At 37.7% G+C, this 10,661-nt stretch overlaps 1 protein-coding gene across 1 annotated transcript; it reads left to right on the top strand.

Moving 5' to 3' along the window:
• Nucleotides 1-332: 332 nt before the first annotated feature.
• LOC121051832 lies at nucleotides 333-4,083 on the top strand. Its single transcript, XM_040515270.1, has 4 exons — nucleotides 333-474; nucleotides 1,682-1,943; nucleotides 3,644-3,796; nucleotides 3,895-4,083. The coding sequence occupies exons 1-4, from the start codon at nucleotides 472-474 to the stop codon at nucleotides 3,972-3,974; spliced, it is 498 nt and encodes a 165-aa protein (XP_040371204.1). The 5' UTR covers nucleotides 333-471; the 3' UTR covers nucleotides 3,975-4,083.
• Nucleotides 4,084-10,661: the final 6,578 nt, after the last annotated feature.

Below are 10,661 nucleotides of genomic sequence, written 5' to 3'. Positions count from 1 at the left end.
TGGCCAAGGCTGCGTCAGCGGCCGCTCGTCTCATGTCTTCTTGCCTTGCAGCGGCGTCGGCTGCCGCTAGGCCTGGCAATTCAGCCCATGACCCGTTAACCGCCCATTAACCGCCCGCTAAAAACCCATTTATTTCCGCCCAATAACTTAACGTGTTAATAAGCTGCCAACCCGTTAACAACCCGTTAGTTAACGGGCGGAATCGGTTTGCACGACGGAACCCATGGAGCCCAATTAGAAAAAAAAAAAAAAAAAAACAGTCTAACACTCTAACCCTCACTTCTCTCGCTGACACTCTCCTCTTCTCCATTTTAGCTGCTCGAACCCTCTAGGCCTCTACCCATCTCTACGCCGCCGGCCGCCGCTGCCAAAGAGTTCGCCGACGGAACCCTCTACAGTCTACCCATTTCTCTTCTTTCACTTCTCGCAACTCTTCATTTTCAGCTTGTTCTGTTCTCGCCGACGGGCTCCATGGTGAGTCATGCTTGTTCAGTTTCATTTATGTTTTCTTTGCTTTCTTTCTATCGATCTCTGTATTGTTTGTTTTCTGGGATTTTCGAACTGGTGGGTGTTTGTATTTTCTGGGATTTGCGAATTGGTGTTTGTATTTGGATCTGGGTTTTTTTATTTTTCTGATGTGCAATATATATGGATTTATATATATATGGATTTTTCTGAGAATATGAAGGGGAAAAGGAGCTAGATAATCTGTGGAGATGGTTTGATTCTGCACTTCTTTATGGGCTTCTGTTTCTAGGAAGCTCAGGGAATTGTTAGAATTGGAGTTTAGCTGTTGTTTAGCAAATGTGATGCAAAGCTAGTTTATATATTAAGGTTTTGGTTTTGAGGTCAGTTGTTCATGAAAAAACGTAGAACCAGTAGAGGAAGACAATGGAGAAGGATTGAACTAAATGGGTCCTGCGTCTGAGTGCGGAGTTTATCATAAACCCAGAGAGGAGAACTTCACTGAGTACAGGAGACATCAATCTAGCTCAAACATGAAGAGCTGGATATGTATATATTAAGCATTAGAGAAGCTAGGACCAAACTAAGAGAGCTTTATTGGTATGTGAGAAAACACAACAATCAAAGCTAAAATTTTTCTGTTTCTGGGTTTTGTTTCTCTTTACCTAAAGCATTTACTGTTTTTGTAACTGCTCACTGTGAAGTTGATTTTGGGAAGACTGTGAATTTGATCATCTTTATGTCGTTGATGCTCTTTTTGGTCTGATTATGTCCTTGATGGGGATGATGATGAATCTTTATACAAGCATGCAATTGCTTTTGGTGGTTTCTTTATCACGTGTTAAAGGGCTTGGGGGGGGGAGCCCCTCTTTCTTTGGCTTTTAAAAATGGCCATTTCTTTCTTTTCTGTAAAAACCAGAGAGAGAGAGAGAGTACTAGATCAATACCCTTCTATGTATGTTATGCCTTCTAGTTTTGTCGGTTAAAAGGTTGTTAAATATCATGTGAAGATTCTTGTAACATGATATTTTTGTTTCGATTCTTGTAAAGGAATAAACTATTAGGAAACTAATATGATAAGCATATAAGATTAAGATGTCAAAGTTTCTTGGTTCTTGAATATTTTGCTAATCATGGTTTTTTTTGCTTTTTTCTTTTGGGTGTTGAAAGTTTCAACAGCTTTTGATTGGTTTAATTGCTTTTTGATTGTGTTCAGACAAGTATGAATGATGAGACAATTAATATAATGGAAGAAAGCGGAGAAGCTGTGGCAGAAAGTGGACATGGAACAAGTAGAAGACTTCACACTAGAGGTGTTCCAGTTAGGAAGCGAAAGAAAACTTCTCGTTGTTGGATATCATTTAAAGAATTGCCTGTAACTGAGGATCAAATAGAGCGTGCAGAATGCATAAAGTGTGGAGCTGTGTATAAGTGTGATTCTATTACGGGAACAGGTAGCCTTTTACGTCATCATGATACTTGTTATAGTTCGAGTAATGTAGTGTCACCTCAGTCTTCTACACGTTCTTCAAAATTTCAGTATGAAAAGTTTTCTGAATTGTTAATCGAGGCCATTGTTCAGCATGACTTGCCATTTAGTTTTGTGGAGTACGAGGGAATCAGAGCTGTATTTCAATATATTTCTCCTTCACTTAAGTTGCCTTGTAGAAATACCGTTAAAGCCCATGTTTTGAAGCTATTTGATAGTGAAAAGTTGAAACTTCAGAATCTGTTAAGTTCAGTTAAAGGGAGAATTTGTTTAACTTCTGATTTGTGGAGTTCTCAAGCAACTGATGGTTATTTAACACTCACAGCACATTTCATTGATTCAGAATGGAAATTGCATAAAAGGATACTTAGTTTTTGTCATATGCCTCCACCACATAATGGTATTGCCCTAGCTGAAAAGATCAATTCATTGATATGTGAGTGGGAGATTGATAAGAGATTGTTTTCGATTACATTGGATAATGCATCTGCTAATGATTCATTTGTTGAGAAATTGAGAACTCAATTGAACTTTAGAGGGCTTCTTTTGTTAAATGGAAAATTTTTCCATGTTCGATGTTGTGCTCACATCTTGAATTTAATAGTTCAAGATGGATTGAAATCAATTGATCATTCAGTTATAAAGGTACGTGATTGCATCAAGTACATTAAAGGTTCTATGGCAAGGAAGCAAAGATTTTTGGAGTGTATTGTACAAGTGGGAATGGGAGGTAGTAGAAGAGGCTTGAGACAAGATGTGCCCACTAGGTGGAACTCCACCTATCTTATGCTCGATAGTGCAATTTACTATCGTCGTGCATTGATTAACTTTGCATTAAGTGACATTGATTTTAAGTGTTGTCCATCTCCTGATGAATGGGACAAAATAGAGAAGATTTCTAAATTTCTTGGATATTTCTATGAGGTCACTCTCTTATTTTCTGGAACCAAGTATCCTACTTCAAATTTGTTTTTTCCCAAGGTATTTGTTATCCAGCACAGCATTCAACAAGCCATGAGACACCAAGATGGCTTCATGAGACGAATGGGATTAGAGATGAATATGAAGTTTGAAAAATATTGGTCGGATTACAGCTTGATCCTTGGAATTGCAATTGTGATGGATCCTCGGTACAAAATGGAATTTGTAGAGTGGGCCTATAGCAAGCTCTATGGTGTGAACTCTGAGCAGTTGAAGCAATTCACTGATACTTTGTATTCTCTATTTGATGTATATGCGGAGAAGTGGTCTAATCCCGATAATTCAAGTGGTTTCATGAGTGAGAGTTGTTCTCAAACTGAAGGTGAAGACACTATTTTGGAGGTAAACACCATTATTAGTCATCTACTTTCCATTATTAGACATCAAATTGTTTCTATTAAATTATGCCTATGAATTATATATTATCAAACTGAATGTGAGTAGCTTACTGTTTGATATTTGGACAACATGACCTAGCTTGCTTCTTTGTATTGTAGTAGGTAGCTTGCTTCATTGTGATTTAAGTGCATGTTTGGTTTATTTTTGTCTAGGAATTTGATGCTAACTACAAGAATGGTTCAACTTCTAGTATGAAGAATGAATTTGACAAGTATCTTGATGAAGAAAGGTTGGAAAGAAAGAAAGAGTTGGATGTTCTTTCTTGGTGGAAAATGGAACAATTTCGATATCCTATACTTTTCCATATGGCTTGTGATGTGCTAACGATTCCTATTTCTACGGTTGCATCGGAATCCGCATTTAGTACTGCTGGTAGAGTACTAGATCAATACCGTAGCTCATTATTGCCTGATACTGTTCAAGCATTGTTATGTACTCGAGATTGGATTTTCGGTAAAAAAGGTAAATTCTATATCACTTGGTTATTGTATTAGCTTCTTATCTTTTCATCATGTGAATATTTATTTTAACTTGCCTCTCTTTCTTTTTGTGTAATTTAGACCAAGATCGAACTGATTTGGAGCAACTTACTGAAGATGTGTTGGATTTGCCATTGAATGGACAAGGCCACACCAACTAAAGACTTTTTTAGTTTCATGTAAAGATTTTCTTTGAATTTGTAATATTTTAGTTTCAAGTAACATTGGATTCAACCTATTATGAGAATTGTGAGTCTAATATGTTTCAAAGAATGTGAGTAGCTTACATTGATATTATAATATCTAGAAAGTGAAAAAAAAAAAAAAAGTTTCAATGGGTAATGGGTTGGAAAATAATTTTAAAAAAAAATTAGAAAAGAATTTTTAAATGAAAAAAAAAAAAAAAAAAAAAAAACTTAGCGGTCTTAACGGGTTCCAACAGGTAACCCGCGAACCCGTTAAGCCCGCCCGTTATAACCCGTTATCTTAACGGGTTATAACGGGTTAAACCCGTTAAGACCGCCAACCCGTTAAGCCCGCCCGTAACCCGCCCATGACCGTCCAGTTGCCAGGCCTAGCTGCCGCTGCTTGTGTGGCCTCCTGTCTTGCGGCTAGTTCGGCCGACGCAGTCTTTGCTGCTTCTTGAGCTCTATGTTCATCGGCTGATTGTTTAGCCGATGAAGCGTCTGAAGTCCCATTCCCACTTGACTCAAGTGACATTCTGATTGGAGTAAGATTGAGCTTCGGTCGTGATGGACAAAAAGTTGAATTATGTCCTGACTCTCCACACCGAAGACACTTCTTTCCCCTGTTTACACTATATGGGTTGTCTTGTTTTTGTTGACTAACCTCCTTCCCTTGCATTCAACCTTACTAAGAAAATAGTAATCTTAGTCCCACTGGGCGTGCCAAAAGATGTTGCCTCTGAAAATCACCTCGGCCTATATAGCCGAGGGATCAAGGAACAAATGTCCTTCTCGATGAATAGATGCGGAGCGTGCCAGCACACGGCCAGAAGGCCAAGTGTGCAACTGTAGGTGTAGTGGATGTAAATCTGACTTATCAAGCAATTGTTAGCCGAGGAAGGAACTTATTCTCAGCTGTGATTCGATGCCTCTAGATTAAGGACTTGGTGGCTGAAGGTCGAGTGAGTTAGGTGTTGTCGTGACAGTATGAGTAAATATAAGAGTAATAGCTACTATGAATAACACGATCAAACAAGTAAAGCGTAAAGACAATAAGGAGCAAATATAAGATAATAACAAAGAAACTGAAATCTGGAATGGCTAAAAATTATCAACTATTGTTTGAAAGAAAACAAAGAAAACAATTCAAAATCGATACTAGGCTACAAGAAAGGTAAAGTAACTGAGATTGTAACTAGCAGAGCAAATAAACTAAGGAAACAAACGGAAATTCTACCTAAGCAAAAGGTAACACGAAATAAGAAAAGCTTGATGGCTTGAGTTTCTGGAGTTGTGTGTATTTGTCTTCTTGTCTTGCTTCTATTTATATCGGCTGCTTTATGACTTGAACTGATCTCTTGACTCTTTGAAGTTGAGTGGAATTCGGCCTCTTCTTGCCTCAGTGACTCTATCTTCATTCGGCTTCAATACTTATCGTCGGCTAACTTGACGCTGGACTCTATCCGGATTGGCTTTAATGGACGTCATCAACGGCTGCAATTAATCTTGAAGTGGGCTATCTTGGATTGAATTCTCCTTATCGGCTGACATGAATTTCAAGTCGACTGAAATACTACTTGATCAAATTTCATTTTTATCGCTTATTGGCCTCTCTGACAATCGGCCATTATCCTTCTAAGTTGAGTTCGAATTGGAAACCAATTAGAGTATTGGCCAATGGGCTTTTAGACAATAAACCAATGACTACGGGCCGGCCGATAACCAAAGGCCAAACTTTCGAAACCCTCTATCGGCCTATTTTTTATGTGACTCGTCTTAGATCAGATGAATTGTCCAATTATTCATCGGCCAACATTTTTGGCAATCGGCCCAATTATTTGTTGAGTGGCAAACTGTAACTAGAAATCATTCAATAACTATGCACATTAGCTACGTCCGAGTGGCCATGCAAATGTGGGTACAAACAGTTTTGGGTTCTCAGGTTGTGTCTAAGGCTGTGAGATTTTGACAGATTTTTTGCCATGATTTAGGCAGGATTTGCTGCTGTAATTTAGGCTTTCTGTTACGCATGTAAGAGTAAAATCAGTGCTGTGTAAAAGAATGCTACATTTGAGAGGAAATCACTGTTTGTGTAAAAAGATGTTGTTTGTTTGGTTTGAAAGAAAGTTGTTATTATGATAAATAAGGCTTGTCAATTTGGGATATCTCTTCTTCATTTACCCGCATTAAGAGTTAGGCCGTTGGGTATGAATTTTGGTCCCAAGTCCAAAATTATCAACGAGCCTAAAACTAATAACGAGCCTCATGCAATTTTGTTACCTTCCACACCATACCTATTCTTGTAAGCCCAAGTGCATGAATGTGGCTTGGGTCCACGTGCGTGGCGTGATGTTTGCGGGTGTGATTTGCCTCGAAATATGAATTGGGCTTGTTAGCTGAGTTTTTGGGTGTCAACAGTTACCTTGCCGCAGGTTGTCGGAAATCTCACCAGAGTAGCTTTTGTTTATAGTGACAATAGTTTTTGTTGCTTGTGACAGTAGCTTTTGTGACCTCGCAGGAGGTTGCCAGAAATCTTACCAGAGTAGTTTTTGTTGTTGTGACAATAGCTTTTGGTGTTAGTGACAGTAGCTTTTGTGGTCGTTGGAGTTCGGCCGGAGACCCGCTGGAGTTGGTCGTAGACCTCACCAGAGAGAATTGAGAGGATGATTGTTAACTTTTTACTCTAGTGGCATTTATGTAAATATGTTAGTTTTTATATCCAAAATTTTACATCCTTTTTAATCTAGTGGCTTTATAAGGGAAAAAAAAATAGTTTGTGGCCTTATGGCTAAAAAAATATTCAAATATGCACTTTATATGTAGGGAACTTCTATTCATATCTCTATAGTTGGCATTTGGACCTCCCAAATTTTTTTTTTTTTTGAGAGAATTGTCTACTCATTTCATTGATTAGCGAAATTATACATAATGAGACTGTCAAAAGAGTCACTCACTACCTAAGTAATTCAACATTTTTAAAGATCATGACGCTCAGCCAAAACTACCCTAAAACATCCATGAGAATCAAAGGGGCACAGATGCTACAAACATTTCTGGCGACATATTCTCAGAGAGACCCTACGAACTCCTTCCCCAGAGGAGACGGAGTCCTTACAATATAATAATTGGAAAAGATAAATAAAATCCAAGCCCAAAGAAATAGGCCCAGACCCAAACAAGAAACCCTAGCAGAAGGAAGCCCAATAGAGTACCAAGCCCAGCTGGAATTGATGAGGCCACCCATCCATCAGCCGCTAACCACCAGTCTGCCTCCCTTCAACGACGGCGCTCGAAAATATTAGACCCTGCAGCCCACCGCAACCTTTGCCGCAGTCAACCTCAGTCCAAGGTGGTTGACATCGCCAACTCCGTCGCAATCCTCGACCACCAACAGTAGGAATCGAGAACCCACCCTAGACCACCGCCCAGAGCTCTAGTCCACACCCCATCCGATCGCATTCGCCAGATCTGCTTGCGCATGCAGCACCAAGCACCGAGACCCAGAGACCTTCACCTATCTAGATAACCCAGGGTCACATCCCAATGCCACGACCTCGCGCCTCCTAGGATGACCATCACTACTGCCAAAGCAGACGACCCCGAACAAGAAACCAAGAAGTAACATTTTGAGAAGCCGATAGCGAAGAACCCCGCCACCTTCAATCTCCAGTCTACTCGATGAAAGGGAAATCCCATGTCCTTCAGTCCAATTTGCAGATCCGCCGCCAGGAGGCCACGACCTCCACCCACCTCTCAGAGAGAGTAATCTAAACATAACTTGGAATAACTATCACTTGACCTCCCAACTTAATAGACCTCCAACTTACTTTTATAGATAACAAATTTGCTATCTAGACCTCCCGTAGTTTTCCCACAACGCCCATCGTCCAAAAAAATCAATAAAAACTTCTTCTTTTACGTTTTATTCATACCTCCAAAATCAGTATTCGAACCTCATTCAATTTTTGAAGATTTCACAATCCTATTTTACCCTTCATATAATTAAGCTGCACAAAAAATATATATATATATATCTCCAGTTGGTAGTCAATATAGTATTTTTCATTAAATCAATTGAATATAGAAGCACGTTAGTATACTGTTATATGAGATGTTTAGATATTACTCCCAATTCTCAAATTTTTTAATTAAACTGAGTTTTTGGGTACAAAGTTTTCATCACTTAATTATGATTTATGTACAGTTGGTACAGATGACCATACTGAAAGTGGTCATGGTGTTCCAAAGCCAGTCCAACATAACGTTCCTTAGCTTGGAGAGAGACACATATTTACTAATTGCTTCGAGTTGGAAAAAACGCGCAAGTAGCAATATAATAGTCAATGCACAGCTCGGAATTTTGCGAATTGACTCATCGAAACATGCTGTTTGTAAAGTTAAGAAGAGACTTTTGTTTTTTTTTTGTTAGTGAGCTGTGACCTATTGGTTATCTAGGATAACCGATATCGTGGATATCACAGTTTCAGACCTCACTGACATCATAGGAGGGGAAAGGTGGGGTGGGGTTAAAAAAAAAGGGTGCAGCTATTGCCACCCTACTATTTTCTTAGTTCACCCTACAAACATTTGAATTATTGAAAAACTATATTATCTAAGTGCAAAATGACAAATAAGTACACTAATTTTCTAAAATCCTAATATGTATGTAAAACTAAATACATAACCAATAAATTAAATACAAAGACTACTTAATTTTTTTATTAAATAGCATTAATTTTCATCTTCTCCACTTAAATTTGAATTTATTAATATTTTTTAGTCTTTTTGTTGCCTCCTCATTGTAATTCGTGGTTTAATTCACAAAACTATTAGTGTTAACTTCATCATCTTTGCAATACCCATTGTAAAACAAAAAACAAAAAAACTCTCTTCTTCATTGCTCATAATTTTTTTTTTTGGAATAGTTCTTCATTTCTCATAGTTGTTAAGTTACTAATCTTTTAACATGGATTAACATAGATGAACATTGAAACTAAAAGAAATTTTTTAAAAAAAAATAGAAGTAAATCAGAATTATAATTTTATTAGGAAACTTTAAAAGATTTTAGTCTTTTTATTGGAATAAATTAAATGAGAGATTTTGTTAAAAAATATATTCTTTAATTGGATATGTCAGATAAAGATATTTTTGGAATAGAGAAATGGGTTAGATAAGTAATATAATAATTAAAATTAATATGTAGGGTGTAATGAGTAAGTAGGGTGAACAAAGAAAATGGTACGGTGGCAATAGCCGCACCCTAAAAAAAAGGGGAAATGATCATTTACCCAATTTTAACTTGAAAATTGCCCACTTACCCAAACACTCTAAGAGATTGCCCACTTACCCAAACACTCTAAGGCTATGTTTGTTACATGGGACTAGACTGGATTGGAGTAACTTATGTACGAAAATAAGACTCATCCCACGTTTGGCACACATGAGGACTCAATTAAATGAGATGAGAGAGTCCCCGCATCAGCTCCCGACCTTCTTACATAGAACCCCCAAATCTCATCAGACTGTGGAAGCACGGGCTTCAACAACGCATTAGTCTCTCCTTCCCTTTCACGCGCTTCAGCCTCGTCTCTCCTTCTCTTTCGCGCTTCAGCCTCGTCTCTCCACTCTCGATCGTGCATCATCCTCCTTGAACTTCCAGGTTCAATTTCTTTTCTCTGTCATGCTCCTTTTGCTTTGATTCTAATTTCCTCTTCCCTTCGACCCCGTCTAGCTTCTTCTTCTCATGTGTCTACTGTGATTTGTTAAATTAAAGACTATGGATTGATTTTCTATTAACAATTGTTTATGGGTTGTAACAATTGGTGTCTGGGTAGCTTGATTTGCTAATAATTGATCAATTTCAAGATTGAGTTTTTTTTTTCTTTTAACAATGTCTGTGTTTTTATCTTCTTCTTTGGTTGGTTGTTTTCATTGATTTTGGATGTTGATCAATTCTGGGTTCTTTCTTTCTTTTAACAACGTCTGTGTTTTTATCTTCTTCTTTGGTTGTTTAATTTCATTGATTTTGGATGTTGATCAATTCTGGGTTTTTTCTTTCTTTTAACAACGTCTGTGTTTTTATCTTCTTTTTTGGTTGTTTGTTTTCATTGATTTTGGATGTTGATCAATGGATGCAAGAGCTGCAAGGGATGCAAGAGTTTGAAGAGAATAAATGATGTAGTTTCTGCTTTATAGGCCATTTAGTACGAAGGATCATAATTTATGTAACTTTTGATTTGTTGTGAACACTAGATGAGACAATAGGTAACTGATTCTGTACATCAGTTACGTACATTGTTAGGAGCTATTGATTAGTAGAGCTATTGCTTAATCTGAAATTGTTTTCCTTATTCTCATGATTAGTTTTTGTGTGTTTACTTGTGTTGATGTAATTGGTTTATTCTCATGACGAGTATGTAACTGGTCACGTAACTGACCATGTCATTGACCAAGTCACTGTAACTGAAAGCTCACACTGAACATGGACAAGCTCCTTCTTTTGCTAGATTAACATTCATTTTTTTAATTGCTAGATGGAACTTGTGAATGTTAAATCTGTGTATTAGGGACTTGTGAATATGTAAAAACTAACTACAAGTATGGAACTTTATTAGCATAGAACTTTATTAGCATGTGTTGTATTAATAGGTGGACTTGTGAAT

This window comes from Rosa chinensis, chromosome 2 (assembly GCF_002994745.2).
Source record: "Rosa chinensis cultivar Old Blush chromosome 2, RchiOBHm-V2, whole genome shotgun sequence".
NCBI lineage: Eukaryota > Viridiplantae > Streptophyta > Magnoliopsida > Rosales > Rosaceae > Rosa > Rosa chinensis.
This window is presented reverse-complemented; position numbering and strand designations above follow the sequence as displayed.

Coding starts and splice junctions, on each gene's coding strand:
- LOC121051832 (XM_040515270.1), top strand. Junction 1,944..3,643: donor CCTTTTACGTCATCATGATA/CTTGTTATAGTT, acceptor TTTTCCATATGG/CTTGTGATGTGCTAACGATT. Junction 3,797..3,894: donor TTGGATTTTCGGTAAAAAAG/GTAAATTCTATA, acceptor TGTGTAATTTAG/ACCAAGATCGAACTGATTTG.